Source organism: Ammospiza caudacuta, chromosome 25, assembly GCF_027887145.1.
Source record: "Ammospiza caudacuta isolate bAmmCau1 chromosome 25, bAmmCau1.pri, whole genome shotgun sequence".
Classification (NCBI taxonomy): domain Eukaryota; kingdom Metazoa; phylum Chordata; class Aves; order Passeriformes; family Passerellidae; genus Ammospiza; species Ammospiza caudacuta.
Window position 1 is genome coordinate 6044948 of NC_080617.1, and position 16476 is coordinate 6061423.

General features: G+C 56.4%; 1 protein-coding gene across 2 annotated transcripts; it reads left to right on the forward strand.

Annotated features, from left to right (window-relative positions):
- On the forward strand, nt 1–11543 carry TMEM39B (transmembrane protein 39B). Of its 2 annotated transcripts, XM_058819957.1 has the most exons (9): nt 1–38; nt 2400–2584; nt 5704–5923; nt 6174–6257; nt 7004–7158; nt 8500–8836; nt 9736–9923; nt 10835–10955; nt 11152–11543. In XM_058819957.1, exons 2-9 carry the CDS (start codon nt 2457–2459, stop codon nt 11386–11388), a joined length of 1470 nt encoding a protein of 489 aa, XP_058675940.1. In that variant the 5' UTR covers nt 1–38; nt 2400–2456; the 3' UTR covers nt 11389–11543. The 2 variants fall into 2 exon arrangements, with proteins under 2 accessions (XP_058675940.1, XP_058675941.1); XM_058819958.1 differs by lacking the exon at nt 1–38 and having other exon boundaries at nt 2376–2584.
- The last annotated feature ends 4933 nt before the right edge of the window (nt 11544–16476 follow it).

Below are 16476 nucleotides of genomic sequence, written 5' to 3' on the forward strand. Positions count from 1 at the left end.
ATTGTGCCCGGCGCAGGCGGAGCGGCGGCCGGCGATGGGTGAGGGAGGCCGGGCCGGGGGCAGCGCGGCCGGGGAGGGAACGGGCGGAACGGGCTGAGGGGGGGAACCCGCCCGGCAGCCGGCGGGGAGCGGCACGGGCGGCGGGCGGAGCGCGGGAGAGCCCCGCGGTTCGCCCCGCCCCGCCTCGGGGATGGGGGCGGCTCCCGCGCTGCGGCCTCGCCCGGAGCCCCTCAGAGCCCCGCGGGCTCAGGGAGCCCTCACGGAGCTTTCCATGGCGCTCCCGGGCGGGTCCGGAGCAGCTCGGTGGGGTTTTCAGAGCCGCTGTGGGTCCCGGTGTGCCCTCAGAGCGCCAGGGCCCCTCTGAGCTTTTGTGCAGCCCCACGTGTGCCCCCAGATTTCTCCCTCAGAGCTCCTGGGGTCCCCAGAGTTCTCCTGCACCCCCATTTGTGCCCCCAAATTTCTCCCCCAGAGGTCCCAGTGCTCTCCTGCAGCCTCACCAGTCCCCCCAGATTTCTCTCTCAGAGCTCCTGGGGTCCCCATTGTTCTCCTGCAGCCCCACTTGTACCCCCGATTTCTCCCTCACAGCTCCCCCGTGCTCTCCTCAGAGCCCCCAAATTTCTCCCTCACAGCTCCTGGGGTCCTCAGTGTTCTCCTGCAGCCACATTTGTGTCCCGAAATTTCTCTCTCAGAGCTCCCCCAGAGCTCCTGTGGCTCCCAGTGTTGTGCAGCCCTACCTGTGCCCCCAAATTTCTCCCCTAGAGCTCCCAGTGTTCTCCTGCACCCCCATTTGTGCCCCCAAATTTCTCCCTCAGAGCTCCCAGTGCTCTCCTCAGAGCCCCCAGATTTCTCCCCTAGAGCTCCCAGATTTCTCCCTCAGAGCTTCTGGGATCCCCAAAGTTCTCTTGCAGCCCCACGTGTGCCCCCAAATTTCTCCCCTAGAGCTCCCAATGTTCTCCTGCACCCCCATTTGTGCCCCCAAATTTCTCCCTCACAGCTCCCCCAGAGCTCCCAGTGCTCTCCTCAGAGCCCCCAAATTTCTCCCTCACCGCTCCTGGGACCCCCAGTGTTCCCCTGCACCCCCATTTGTGCCCCCAAATTTCCCTTGCACAGCCCCAGCTGCTCCCCCAGACCCCAAATTTTACCCCCAAATTTCCCTTTACAGCCCCCACGTTTCCAGTTTCCCTCCTGGAGCCTCCTGGCTCCTTCCTGGACCCCAAATTCCCCTCATTGTTTGCCCTCCGAGCTTCCACTGCTCCCAGAGCTCCCCAAATCCATCCCAGCGTCTCCTAAAATCAGCAGCTCCCTCCAGCTCCAGCTCCAGGACGGGGATTTTGGAGAACTCAGCTTTAAAACCCCCTTGGGATGGGTTTCTAAACTTCCAGCACACATTTTGTGGTTCCAGCTGCAAGTTCCAAAGCTGGAAATGATCCACCAGGAGCAGGAATGTGCCTGAGTTCCCCTCCCAGCTCAGGTTTCACTGGGAAATGGGGATTTTTTATCGCTGCTGTGGATTCTCCTGAGGTTAACAGGATCCAGAGGAAGTTTGGAAAAGCTTGGGATGAGTTTTATGTGTGGCAAACAAGGACTGGGAAAGCTGAATTTGGGCTCACCCCATTGAGCTCAGTGCCATCAAAACAAAAATCAACAAATACCCTAAAAATGTGTTGTTGCTTCCCATCCTAAAGAGCCAAAAATAAAATAACAATTTTAAAAAGCTGTGACCTTCAGTTCCAACACTAAATGATACCAAAATATCCCAAATTTCTGAATTTTTGGGGCAAATTGTTGAGCATTTCTTGAGTCTGGAAAATGTGGGAGACAAAGGAAAAAATAGGCAGAAAAATTTGGATTATCCTGGAGTGACAGGCTCCACGAATTAAATTTAGATTATCCTGGAGTGACAAGCTCCAGAAATGAAATTTGGAGAAATTGGGATTGTCCTGGTGACAGCAAGGCCTGGAATGCTCCATAAGAAATGCTAATTAATACATGCTCATTAATATGGAAAACAGGGATGACCACACACCCTGATGATTCCACCACAGGGGTGCAGATGGAATTCCCTGTAAAGTGACAAATCTCAGCACCTCAGCAAGGCCGGAGCTCCCTGATTTTGCATCCTTGACCTGGAGAAATGTGGGAGACAGGGAAAAAATAGGCGGAGAAATTTGGATTAACTTGGAGCATTGAGCTCCAGAAACTGAATTTGGAGAAATTTGGATTATCATGGAAGTGATGAGCTCTAAGGATTGAATTTGTAGAAATTTGGATCGTCGTGGAGCGACGAGCTCCGAAAATCGAATTTGGAGAAATTGGGATCGACGGGGTGGTGACAGCGAGGCTCCATAAGGAACGCTAATGAATCCCTGCTAATTAAGCCCTCTGGTGTGTCCCTGCAGTGGTGGGGGCTGAGCCCAGCCCTCAGTGAGCAGCCAGGACCCCCCTGAGTCCCGGGCATGGCCGGGGGACGCCGGGGTCCCAACAGGAGCTCCTACTGCCGGAACCCGCTGTGCGAGCCCGGGGCTGCCGGGGCTGCCGGGCACTCCTCGGGCTCCTCGGTCACCGGCGTGCGCTCCCGCACCAGGTACGGCACGGGGCAGGGCTGGGATGGGGGCTGCACCTCCTCTTGGGCCTTGCTCTGAAACCTTGTCCCATTCCTCAGGCTTAAAGCTCATCCCACTCCCTGACCTTAAAGCTCATCCCATTCCCCGACCTTAAAGCTCCTCCCATTCCTTGAGTTTAAGTCTTGTCCTTCTCCCTGATCTCAAAGCTCATCGCATTCCCTGATCTTAAAGCTTGTCCCATTCTCTAAGCCTAAAGCTCATCCCATTCCCTGACCTTAAAGCTCTTCCCATTCCCCGACCTTAAAGCTCTTCCCATTCCCCAACCTTAAAGCTCTTCCCATTATCTGACCTTAAAGCTTGTCCCGTTTCCCAGCCTTAAAACTCATCTCATTCCCTGACCTTAAAGCTCATCCTGTTCCTTGAGCTTAAAGCTCATCCCATTCTCTGACCATCCCCTTCCTTGATCTTAAAACTTGTCTTGTTCTCTGGTCTTAAAGCTCTTCCCATTCCCTGATCTTAAAGCTTGTCCGGTTCTCTGACCTTATAGCTCGACCCATTTCCCAACCTTAAAGCTCATCCCGTTCTGTTCTCTGTATTTAAAGCTCATCCCATTCCCTGACCTTAAAGTTTGTCCCATTCTCTGACCATCCCGTTCCTGGATCTTAAAACTTGTCCCGTTCTCTGGTCTTGAACCTCGTCCCATTCCCTAATCTTAAAGCTTGTCCCATTTCCCAACCTTAAAGCTCATCCCATTCTCTGACCTTAAAGTTCATCCCATTCCTTGAGTTTAAATCTTGTCCTTCTCCCTGATCTCAGAGCTCATCCCATTCCCTGACCTTAAAGTTTGTCCTGTTCTCTGACCTTAAAACTCATCCCATTCCCTGATCTTAAAGCTTGTCCCATTCTCTGACCATCCCATTCCTTGATCTTAAAGCTTGTCCCATTCCCTAATCTTAAAGCTCATCCCATTCTCTGACCTTAAAGCTTTTCCTGTTCTCTGACCTTCAAGCTTGTCCCATTCCTTGAGCTTAAAGCTCATCCCATTCCCCAGCCTTAAACCTCGTCCCATTTCTTCATCTTAAAGCTCATTTCATTCCCCAGCCTTAAACCTCATCCCATTTCTTCATCTTAAAGCTCATCCCATTCCCCAGCCTTAAACCTCATCCCATTTCTTCATCTTAAAGCTCATCCCATTCCCTGATCATAAAACTCATCCCATTCTTGGACCTTCAAGCTCATCCTGTTCCTTGAGCTTAAAGCTCATCCCATTCTCTGACCATCCCATTCCTTGATCTTAAAACTTGTCTTGTTCTCTGGTCTTAAAGCTCGTCCCATTCCCTGATCTTAAAGCTCATCCCATTCTCTGACCATTCCGTTCCTTGATCTTAAAACTTCTCCCATTCTTTGGTCTTAAAGCTTGTCCCATTCCCTGACCTTAAAGCTTGTCCCATTTCCCAACTTTAAAACTGATCCCGTTGCCTGATCTTAAAGCTCATCCTGTTCCCTAATCTTAAAGCTCATCCCATTCCCCAACCTTAAAACTCATTCCATTCTCTGACCATAAAGCTCATCCCATTCCCCAGCCTTAAATCTCATCCCATTCCATGGTCTTAAAGCTCATCCCATTCCCTGATTTTAAAACTTGTCCCATTCCCTTAAAACTCATCCCATTCCATGGTCTTAAAGCTCATCCCATTCCCTGATTTTAAAACTTGTCCCATTCCCTGACCTTAAATATCATCCCATTCCCCAACCCTAATGCTCATCCCCTTCCCTGGTTTTAAAACTTGTCCCATTCCCTTAAATCTCATCCCATTCCCTGATTTTAAAGCTCATCCCATTCCTTGATTTTAAAGCTCATTCCGTTTCTTGATCTTAAAGCTTGTCCCATTCTCTGACCTTAGCATTTATCCCATTCCCCAGCCATAAATCTCATCCCATTCCCTGATCCTAAAGCCCATCCCATTCTCTGACCTGGCTGGGGCTTGGAGCCACCAGGGACAGGGGAAGCTGTCCCTGCCCATGGCCTGGGTGATCCCCGATGTCCCCTCCAGCCCAAAGCACTCTGTGATTCCATGGTTTATCAGTCCATGACTTTGGGAATCTGGGCATTTCAGGGAGACTCCTCAGCTTTCCCCTCACTCATGGCCTTGTTTCATGTTCTCCATCTCTTTTAAACCATGGCCTGATCCCCCTGCATCCCCCTGGATCCCAAATTCAATCTGGGAGTTTACGGGGACACTTTGTGCTCTGCAGTTCCTTTGAGGCCCACACCCAGATTCCTTTGCCTGTTTTTATTTAGAGATTGCAGCTCAATCTGGGAGATATTAATTCCCTTTGATGTAGAGGATCAGTCTGGGATCCTGTGCCTGCTCACACACGAAGAGGCTCCTCTGGCTAAACTCGTTTTTCCTCCTCAGGTGAACAGAAGGTGAAGAATGAACAAGGGCTTGTGTGTAATTGCTCTGCCTTTCATGTTCAAGCACTCTTAGATATGTAAACACCAACTTGAGCTCTGAAAGCTTCCAATTAATTAAGAGAGCCACTGAGTAGCACAACACAACCCTGGGTCTGAACAGCACAGGAGATTTAATATCAAATATCCTGGGTCCAAATGTTGCTTTGTGTGGGCAAATCCCTGCTCACATCTGATTGAAATTTGTGATTTGTGCCAAACAGTGATAACTCAAGTTTCCCCACTGATCTCAGAGCTGTGGAGGGAGCCTGGAGGATGTTCCCCTGCTCAACCCTGGGTCTGAACAACACAGGGGAATTAATATCAAATGTCCTGGGTCCAAATATTCCTTTGTGTGGGCAAATCCCTGCTCACATATTATTGAAATCTGTGATTTGTGCCAGCAACTGATAGCTCAAGTTTTCCCATCAATCTCAGAGCTGGAGGACATTCCTTGCTCAGCCCTGGCTCTGAACATCACAGAGGATTTGTTATCAAATGTCCTGGGTCCAAATATTTCTCCCTCGTGGATCCGGGAATTTTGTGTGGGCAAACCCCTGCTCGCATCTGATTGAAATTTGTAATTTCTGCCAACCACTGACAGCTCCAGTTTCCCCATCAGTCTCAGAGCTGTGGGGGGAGCTGGAGGACATCCCCCTGCTCACTCTTGGCTCCCCCTGGCAGGAGTGGCTCGGGGACAGGCCTGTCCAGCCCCCCTCTGGCAGCCCAGACCGTCGTCCCCCTGCGGCACTGCAAGATCCCCGAGCTGCCCGTGGAGAGGAGCGTCCTGTTCGAGCTGCAGCTCTTCTTCTGCCACCTGGTCGCCCTCTTCGTCCACTACATCAACATCTACAAGACAGTGTGGTGGTACCCTCCCTCCCACCCTCCTTCTCACACCTCCCTGGTAAGCACCAAAGGGCAGCTGGAGCTCCCAGGCTGTCTTTTAGGTCACAAAACCTAAAGTTTTAGAGATAATGTTTGATAAAAACTTAGCTGACCCTTCACTCCGTTTCCCACATTTTGGGCTCTTGTTGTCTTTTTGGCATTCTCTTGGAAGAGAGATTCCCAAAGAGAATAATTTGGGACTATTTCTGTGTTGAATGTGGGTTCCTGGTGCTGGTGGAAATGGAATCATTTTGGTTTTGTCCCCACAGAACTTTCACCTCATTGACTTCAACGTGCTGACGGTGACAACCATCGTCCTGGCACGGCGCCTCATTGGTGCTGTCGTCAAGGAGGTAAAGTCAGAGATTTGGAAAGCTCTGGGTCCCTTTTGCCATTCCAAACCCCTCCATCCTCCCCTAAACACCTCTGTGGTGTTCCCAAGTCAGAATCTCAGGTGAGGTTTCCAGTGGGAGGAGCAGAGAACAGAACTGAGCTCCCCAGACCTGCTGGGTCTGTCTCTGAATTTCTGTCTCAGCCAGACTGTAGTGACTGATTCTCTCCTTCCTTTTGCCTCTTTTCCTGCTCTCTCCATCACTCCAGCTTTCCCCAGGGATGCTCACTGGAATCATCCCATGGGGAGCAGTGCCAGGAGAGTGTGCTGGGCACTGGTGACTACCAGTCCTTACCTGGAATCTCTCCTCACTCCCAGATTCCAGAGGTTTTGGAGACCCAGATTCCACAGAAACCCTCCAGAGCTTACCTGGAATCCCTCCTCACTCCCAAATTCCAGAGAGGTTTTGGGGAGCCCAGATTCCACAGAAACCCTCCAGACCTTACCTGGAATCCCTCCTCACTCCCAAATTCCAGAGCGGTTTTGGAGAGCCCAGATTCCACAGAAACCTTCCAGACCTTACCTGGAATCCCTCCTCACTCCCAGATTCCAGAGAGGTTTTGGAGAGCCCAAATTCCACAGAAACCCTCCCTGTCCTGGTGCCAGCTGGGCACTGCCATTTCCTTCCTAGCCATGATTTTACACAGTATTTTCTCCTTAAGAAGAGGCAGTGCCCAGCTGTGCCCTGATGTCCCCTGTGTCCCACAGGCTTCCCAGAGTGGCAAGGTGTCCCTGCCACGCTCCATCTTGCTGGTGCTCACTCGCTTCGCCGTGCTCACGGGCACGGGCTGGAGCTTGTGTCGCTCCATCATCCACCTCTTCAGAACCTACTCCTTCCTCAACCTCCTGTTCCTGTGCTACCCGTGAGTATCCCTGCCTCAGGGATGGGGGATCCCCCCCAAAAATCCAGGGGGAGGCTCCCTGCAGCAATGTGGGGTTCTTGGAGCAGCCTGGGCTTGTGGAAGGTGTCCCTGCCCATGGACGCAGAGTTTATCCTGCACCTCTCCCTCCTGCTGTGCCACATTCCATGGTGGCAGGACACATCTGTGACACTCACCTCTCTTTCAGCTTGATGTCAGCATTAATTATTACTCACTAAAAGGGTTGTGTGATTTTCCCATGGCGCTGACAAAACTCAGGGCTTTGTTTTCCCTTTGTTCCTGGGCTCCTCTGCCAGGTGGAGGGGTTCAAACAGCTCCTGGGTTTTGTTACTTATCAAAAGGAAATGTTGGGAGTGGAAATGGATCCCTCCTCCCTGGTAGATGCAGGAGGAAACATCCAGAGATTTGCTGCAGGAGGAAACATCCCAAAGATTTGCTGCAGGAGGAAACATCCACAGGGATTTGCTGGAAGGGGAAATATCCCCAGAGATTTGCTGCCTGTGTTTGAGCTCAGAGCTCTTTTTGGGAGTTTCCCTTTGGAATTATGAAATCCCAGACTGGTTTGGGATTATTCAGCAGTAGCAGGGGCACCTTCCACTATCCCAGGTTGCTCCAAACCTTGAACTCATCCAGCTCAGAACTCCACAGGGGAATTGGGGATGGGATCCCAGTGGGATGGGATGCAGCTCCTGAGCTCTGTGCCTTTCCAGAACCCCACAGGGATTTGGGATGGGATCCCAGTGGGATTGGAAGCAGCTCCAGACCTCTTTGCTTTCCAGAACCTCACAGGGGAATTTGGGATGGGATCCCAGTGGGATGGGATGCAGATCCTGAGCTCTGTGCTATCCAGAACCCCACAGGGATTTGGGATGGTGATCCCAGTGGGATGGGAGGCGGATTCTGAGCTCTGTGCTTTCCAGAACCCCGCAGGGGAACTGGGGATGGTGATCCCAGTGGGATGGGATGGGATGGGATGGCATGGCATGGCATGGCATGGCATGGCATGGCATGGCATGGGATGGCATGGCATGGGATGGGATGGGATGGGATGGGATGCAGATCCTGAGCTCTGTGCTTTTTAGAACCCCACAGGAATTTGGGATGGGATCCCAGTGGGATGGAAGGCACATCCTGAGTTCTGTACATTTCCAGCTCCTGAGCTCTGTGCCATCCAGAACTCCACAGGGGAACTGGGGATGGTGATCCCAGTGGGATGGGATGGGATGGGATGGGATGGGATGGGATGCAGATCCTGAGCTCTGTGCTTTCCAGAACCCCACAGGGGAACTGAGGATGGTGATCCCAGAGCTCTGTGCTTTCCAGGTTTGGGATGTACATCCCCTTCCTCCAGCTGAACTGTGACTTTCGCAAGGCCGGGCTCTTCACCCAGGTCACCAACATTGGCCCCAGGGACACGGGAGAGGTGACAGCCCGGGGCAGGGACTACCTGACAGTGCTCAAGGAGACCTGGAAGCAGCACACGAGGCAGATGTACGGCATGGAGGCCATGCCCAGCCACGCCTGCTGCCTGTCCCCGGACCTGATCCGCAACGAGGTGGAGTTCCTGAAGATGGACTTCAACTGGCGCATGAAGGAGGTGCTGGTGAGCTCCATGCTCAGTGCCTACTACGTGGCCTTCGTGCCTGTGTGGTTTGTCAAGGTGAGGCCTGGCTGGGAGGTGACCCTGGGGCACAGTGAGGGGTCACAGTCCTTGGTTGTGGTGGTTGTGGCACAAGGAGGGGTCACAGTCCTTCCTTATGGTGACACAGGGGCACAGTGAGGGGCCACAGTCCTTGGTTGTGGTGATTGTAGCACAAGGAGGGGCCACAGTCCTTCCTTGTGGTGATTGTAGCACAAGGAGGGGCCACAGTCCTTGCTTGTGGTGGTTGTGGCACAGTGAGGGGCCACAGTCCTTGGTTGTGGTCATTGTGGCCAATGAGGGGTTACAGTGCTTGATTGTGGTGACTGTGGCACAATGAGGGGCCACAGTCCTTCCTTGTGGGTGGTTGTGGCACAAGGAGGGGTCACAGTCTTTGCTTGTGGTGGTTGTGGCACAATGAGGGGTCACAGTCCTTGATTATGGTGGTTGTGGCACGATGAGGGGTCACAGTCCTTCCTTGTGGTGACACTGGGGGGACAGTGAGGGGCCACAGTTCTTCCTTGTGGTGGTTGTGGCACAATGAGGGGCCAGAGTCCTTCCTTGTGGCACAATGAGGGGTCACAGTCCTTGCTTGTGGTGACACAGGGGCACCATGAGGGGTCACAGGCCTTCCTTGTGGTGGTTGAATTCTGAATGTCTGGTGGTGAATGGGGTGAGTCCCTGTGCCCTGAGGTGCTGGTGCTCCATCAGCTGAGCATCAGGAGCTGCCTCCCAGGTTTTGGTGCTGATGGCACAAATATTTTGCAGGAATTCTCCATCCCACATGGGCTCTTCCTTTCCACACTGTATCAACAGCTCCACACAGCCCATGCTTTACCTACCTGAGTGCTTTGTGTGGTGGTACCTTGGGCAGCTGAGGCTGTCCAGAGTGTCCCCCAGTGTCCCATCTGTCCCCCCAGAACACGCAGTACTACGACAAGCGCTGGTCCTGCGAGCTCTTCCTGCTGGTTTCCATCAGCACCTCGGTGATCCTCATGCAGTACCTGCTCCCTGCCCGCTACTGTGACCTGCTCCACAAGGCTGCAGCACACCTGGGCTGCTGGCAGAAGGTGGATCCTGCCCTCTGCTCCAACGTGCTGCAGCACCAGTAAGGAATTCTCTCCTGGAGTTCTCCCTTTGCTGGGTGGGTGGGTGGGTGGGGAGCTCAGCCTGAAATAAACCAGGGAAAAGTGAGAGCAGAGGTGTTGGCTGACACATCCAGCAGCACAAACACTCTGGGCACTGTCCCTGCCAGGCAGGGCTGGTTTCTGGCACGGTGCCTGCTGCTCCTGGCCACAGCTGCCTGCAGGTTGTCACTGCCATGGTGACAATTCCAAATGGGAGCACAATTCCCATACTCCTCACTGCTGGCAGGGAGGCAGCAGAGCCCCATACAGGTGGGATTAAGGAATTTCTTGTTCCCTGCAGGTGGATTAAGGAATCTGTTGGTCCCTACAGGTGGCATTAAGGCATGTCCTGCCCCCTGCAGATGGGATTTAAGGAATTTCTTGTCCCTTGGCAGGTGGAATTAAGGAATTTCTTGTCCCCTTGCAGGTGGGATGAAGGCATCTCTTGGTCCCTTGCAGGTGGGATTAAGGAATTTCTTGTTGCCTACAGGTGGGATTAAGGAATTTCTTGCTCCTTGCAGGTGGATTAAGGAATCTGTTGGTCCCTTGCAGGTGAATTAAGGCATCTCTTGGTCCCTGTAGGTGAAATTAAGGAATTTCTTGGTCCCTTGCAGGTGGGATTAAAGAATCTCTTGTCCCCTGCACGTGGATTAAGGAATTTCTTATTCCCTACAGGTGGGATTAAGGAATTTCTTGGTCCCTTGCAGGTGGAATTAAAGAATCTCTTTTCCCCTGTAGATGGATTAAGGAATCTCTTGTCCCCTTGCAGGTGGATTAAGGCATCTCCTGTCCCCTGCAAGTGGGATTAAACAATCTCTTGTGCCCTGCAGATGGGATTAAAGCATCTCTTGGTCACTACAGGTGGGATTAAAGCATCTCTTGTGCCCTGCAGGTGGACTGAGGAGTGCATGTGGCCTCAGGGGGTGCTGGTGAAGCACAGCAAGAACGTCTACAAGGCCGTGGGTCACTACAACGTGGCCGTGCCCTCGGACGTGTCGCACTTCAGATTCCACGTAAGGCCCCCCGTCCCTCCTGGCACAGGGATCCCCCAGCAGGGCCCTGCTCCTTCCTGCTGGCCTGGCCACCTCAGGCTGGTGGAGCCGGGGGTGGCAGTGCCCAGGGTGGCATCTCAACCACCATCCAGAGCCAGAGCAATCCTCACCCAGAGCTTTCCCCTCCCGCCCGGTGCCTCACCCCGCTCCCCCACAGTTCTTTTTCAGCAAACCACTGCGAATCCTCAACATCCTGATCCTGCTGGAAGGAGCTGTCATCTTCTACCAGCTCTACTCGCTGATTTCCTCGGAGAAGTGGCACCAGACGATCTCCCTGGCTCTGATCCTCTTCAGCAATTACTACGCCTTCTTCAAGCTGCTGCGGGACCGCCTGGTGCTGGGCAAAGCCTACTCCTATGCTGCCAGCAGGGACTCAGAGCAGAAGTTAAATTAAAACAATTGCACTGATGCTCTCTCTCAGCCTATTACAGAACAAACAAAAAACGAGAAACCCTCAGAGCTTTGTATTTTTGTTACCACTGCTTTTTTTTTTGTTGTCGTTTTCTTTGATAACTGATGTAATTAAAAGGAAAAAAGAAAAAACATATTTTTTTACTCCCAACAAGTTGTTTGTGTGTTTGTTGTTTGGATTCGCCTCTGACAGAAGGTTTGCTGCTGTTTGGGTGTGAGGAGGGGATTTTTTTTAATGGTGGAGAGGGAGGAGGAAGGTGAGAGTTACAGGTGTGTTAAAGCTCCCAAATGAGTTCCTTTAGGAGGGGGTGAACCCTCATCCTGTCCTTTTGGGGGTCCCCATGTGCCCCCTCCCCATGCCCTGTGTAAGGAAAGGTGATGTAATTTCTCTGAGATGTTTATTTTCAAATTGCTGAGCCCCAACTGCTGCAGTGCCTTGGTTTGAGGGGTCCCCTGTGGGTGAGGGGACACGGTGAGAGCTGAGGGGGTTTGGGGGACCCCCAGCGCCCCCTTTGCTCCTTTACCGCGGTTTGGGTGCTCTCCCCATGCTCCTCCGGCCCGTCAGGATCGGGGAAGGAGGAGGAGGAGGAAGAGGACGAGGGGGAGGAAGAGAGGAGGAAGAGGAGGGGGATGAGGAGGAAGGGACGCAGCGCATCCCCGAGAGCCGCGGCCCGGGGACCGTCCCCGCTGCGGGGGCTCCGGGCTCCCCCTGCCCTGGGAGGGTCCCGAGGGGTCCCAGAAGGGGTCCCGGGGGTCCTAAAGGGGTTCTGGGGGTCCCAAAGGGGTCCCGGGGGGCTCGGGGGGGGTCCCGGCTCCGGCCTTTGTTCCGGCAGGGCCACGCGGCCGCCAGGGGGCGCCAGGGGCGCGTGTCCCGGTCCTGATCCCGGTCCTGATCCTGATCCCGATCCCGGTCCTGATCCCGGTCCCGGTCCTGGTCCTGATCCTGATCCCGGTCCCGGTCCTGATCCCGGTCCCGATTCCCACCCCCATCCTAATCCGGATTCCGATCCCGGTTCGCGTCCCGGTCCCGATTCTCATCCCGATCCTGGTTCTGGTCCCGGTCCCGCCTCCGACACCGCTCCCGATTCAGCCCCGACCACGCCGGGGGAATTTTTGCCGCTGAAAGCGGAGAACAAGCATCGGAACGGGTCCGGGGAACCGGGACCGGGAGCAGAACCGGGACCGGGACCGGGAGCAGCATCGTCTGTGGCCCGGGGAGCGGAACGGGGGTGTGGGTGCCCGGCAGAGCCCCGAGGGACGGCGGGGACGCGGCGGGGACAGGGCGGTACCGGAGGCCACCGGAGCGGAGCCGCCGCCGTTTCTCAGCGCTGCCGTCAGCGGGCAAAGGGCGAGGAGGAGGAAGGAGCAGCGGGAACGGCGAAGGCTGGAGGGGAGCCAGACTCGGCCTCGCCCTCCGTGGGATTGCGCCTTCCCTCACCCCCGCCCCGCACCGGGACCGGGACCGGCACCGAGCGGGATCCCCCATTCCCGGGGACACCGAGCGGCTCCGGCAGATGCTGCGGGTTTGGGGGCGCAGAGCGGCCCCCCCGCCTGTCCCCGTTTCCCGTGTGGCCCCAGCAGCACCGAGCCCGGTGTCCGGCCGGGATTTCCACCCCGGTGATGTCGGGGCACGGCGGGAGGAAACGGCCGTGTCCAGCCTTTCCCGAGGATGAGGATTTCCTTCCTCCCATTGAGCGGGGACCCTGGGGTTAGCACGCAGCCGTGGGGCACAGGACGGGACGGGGGGCCTGGCTGGGAATTGGGGGGCAGAGCCCCCCGACACAACCCTGGGGGCATCTCCTTATTCCCCTCTCTGACCGAGAATGAAGGAGCTGGATTTGGGGAGGGGGCGCAGGATGGAGACACGCGGCCATTTCCTCCTCGCCTTCCCTTCTTCCCACCCCGAGAGCGCCGCGGGTATTTCTGGCTGGGCACGGGGATTCTCGGCTTTCCCAGAAACGCCGCGCAGAGCTGTCACCGGGGGCTGTCACCGCCTCATTTCCCGTGAACCGGGGCTTTCCCGGGGCGGGGATGATGCCCCGGGATGAGAGGGGGATCCCGCTGGGAATTCCCCCGGCACACCACGGAGGCGGCTCCGCTGCCGTTGTCACCCCGGGGGTCGCGGGCTGTCCCCACGGGGGGGTCCCGGCTCCATCTGCCGCTCCCGCCCCGCTAATCCCGGGATTAGCAGCCAGATGCCCCGGGCAGGTTTGCCGCAGGTAGCGAGGATCCCTGGGGAGGAGGAGGTGGCATCAAAGCGCGGGAATTGCGGCCGATCCCACCCCAGCCTGGGCTCCCAGCAGGGAGGTCACATCTGCCAGGAGCCAGCCTGGGGTGTCCCCAAGCGCAGCGGCCGCGCTGGAGCAAAATTCCCGGCAGAAATTCCCTCCAAAATGGGAAAGCTTCACCCTCCTGCTGCCCCCGGGAATCCCCTCCCGCTTCGCAGCGGATGCAGCTGATGAGAAATGTTTGTTTTCCCCTAAAATCCCGTCCCAGCATTCCTGGGAAGCCGCGGTTCCCACTCTTATCCCAATTCCTGGGAGCTCCAATTCCAGCCTCCAATTCCACGCAGCTCGGCACGGATGGAGGATTGCTGGATTTCTGGGGGATCCTGCAGCTCAACCCCCTCACTGGGGTCCTCCCAAACCCCCCAGCCCATCCCTGGCTGCTTCACTGCCAAATCCAGCACCCAGCAGCTCCTGATGGGGACAAGAAGGTGGGAAAGGACAGGAACATCCCCCAAAACTCAAGGTGATGCCACCTGAACGGTTCCACCCTGCACCCAGAGACTGGCAGCTTACATTCCTCGCTAATAAATATATTTTACATTAATAAAGCCAAATCCCCGAAGTGGTTAATTAGGGATTCATTTACTCACGCTGCAGCAGGTTTGGGGTGAGACAAAGGTGGGGAAAAGCATCAGGGAGGGGAAAATACCCCAGAGCTGATCCTGTCAGGGGACCCCTGAGCATCCCCAGAGCCGCGGGGTCCCCTTGGGACACCCAAATTTCGGAGCTGCTGCACCGAGCCGGGCTGGGTAAAACCTGGGCAGGCCACGAACCCATCCTGCCGTAATTACAAACCCTTAATTAGCATCCACACATCCTCATTAACAATCACAGCCACGTCCTCATCTCCTCACTCAAAGGAGCCCCAGGAGCTGGAGGGGACCCGAGGCCACCAAACCCCTGCGGGACAGCGGGGACAGCGCCCGCAGCGCCCCGGCTCCCCTCAATGGCTCCTGGGGACCAGATGGCGGCTCCGGGCCGGGGCCAGATGGATCCTCCCGCCCCTGGTCCCCCCTCCGCATTTCCTCCGCTCTTCCTCCGCTTTTCCGCCCAGCCCGGAGCCGCCTTCCTGCCCCGGCCCCGCTTCCTGCCCGCCGGCTCAGCGTTCCCGGCTTCTCCATCCTTCCCGAGCCCCACGCAGGGGGATGCGAGGCCTCGATGTGTGTCCCCAACGCTGTCCCAGGTCCCTGAGCCCTTCTCGAACCCCAAAGCTCCACGTGAGACCTGTCCCCGTTCCTCCCTCAGCTTCCTCCCAGCCCATCGGGAAAAGCACGGATCTGTCCCCGGGTTTACCCCAGGGAGCTGCAATTCCCAATCCCAATCATTTTTGGAGCTCCCCCGCTGCCCCAGTTTCCAATCCCCGCTCGGGGATGGCTCGCAGGTCGCTGGGAACGAGCGGGATCTTTCCCAGAGCATCCCCACCCTCCCAGCGCGCAGATTTGGGGGAGCTGAGACCCCCAGGGCTGCTCAGGGCAGGACATTCCCACGCTGAGCCCCCCAAACCGGTGACACGCGGGGGACACGGTGACCAAAGCGGTGACTCAGCCCCGGACGGGACCGGCGAACAGGGAAGTGAAAATTTTTTCCTTTTCCTTCCTCCCGCCGAGCTGGGTGTCACCGCCTTGGGGTGACCTTCCCCTGCACCCGCCTGAGGGCTGGGCCGGGCTCTTATCTCCCTCCCAAGATTTGCTCATCCTGCTGCTCCCCAGGGCCGCGCTGCTGATGGTGGCGCCATCCCCGAGGGTTCAGCGCTCCGGGGGCGCCACCGGCCCCTCCCGAACCGGGACCAGCCGCGTTTTTACCCCTCCTGGTCTCTGGTTTTCCCCCTCCCAGCGCCCTGCGGGTGTTGGGAGCGGCTGCTCCAGCCACGAATAAGTGGATTAGGAGCCAATCTCGTTATCGCTGCTGGCAGTGTCGCAAGGGCCGTGGGATGGGGACAGTGACAGGGCTGGGGGGGGTGACAGCGGTGCCCGGTGCTTGGCACGGGTGGGACGCGGTCCCCGTGAGCTGATAACGGGGCTCGGCCGCCTGCTGCTCCCAGGATGCGCATCCGGGCTCTAATGAGGCGGGACGGTTAATTAATCAGCGTCAACTCATGTTAATTAGCCGTGGGGGGGGAGGGAGTGGAGACGCTGCTGGCGCTGCCGCCTGGCTGGGGAAGGGGGGGGGGGACACGCGTGGGGCTGGGGGTGTCAGGGCAGGAGCGCGGAGCTCCCCGCGCTGAGCCAGGGCTGAGACCCCGCAGGAAGCCCCCGGGATTTCCGAAACGCCCCGGAAACCCCCGCGCTGTGATTTCCTCATTTCTGAGCCTGTTCGGGCGCCGGCAGCAGCAGCACTCGGAGGCCAGGCTGGGAATTTGGGAGGGAAAGGGATGGGAAACACGGATCCGGAGTTGTTTACTCCATCCAGCTTGCGCTGCTGCCGCTTCCCGAGGTTGTTTCTCGTTCTCCAGACAGGGCTGTGACCGCAGGAACAAAGGCGAAACTTTAATCCTGCAAATCCTCCTCCCTTCCCAGCCGAGGCCGGGGGTGTTTGTGCCGCTCGGAGGGGACACAGCCGGGGTCGGACACAGCCCCGGGGGTGGCTCGGCCGCAGCCGCAGCGGCCAAAAATCCCCGCGCGTCTCCAGCCGCGATCAGCCACGCAAAGAGACCCGAATTCAATTCATGCGACAGGAGCTGTTAACCCTTGCCAGCCCGGGGGGGCACACGGGGGGCTCGGTGTCCCCCCCGCTGCCCCTCCCGGCTCGCTGCCATCTGCTCCGGCCGTGTTGGAGGCGAGGAG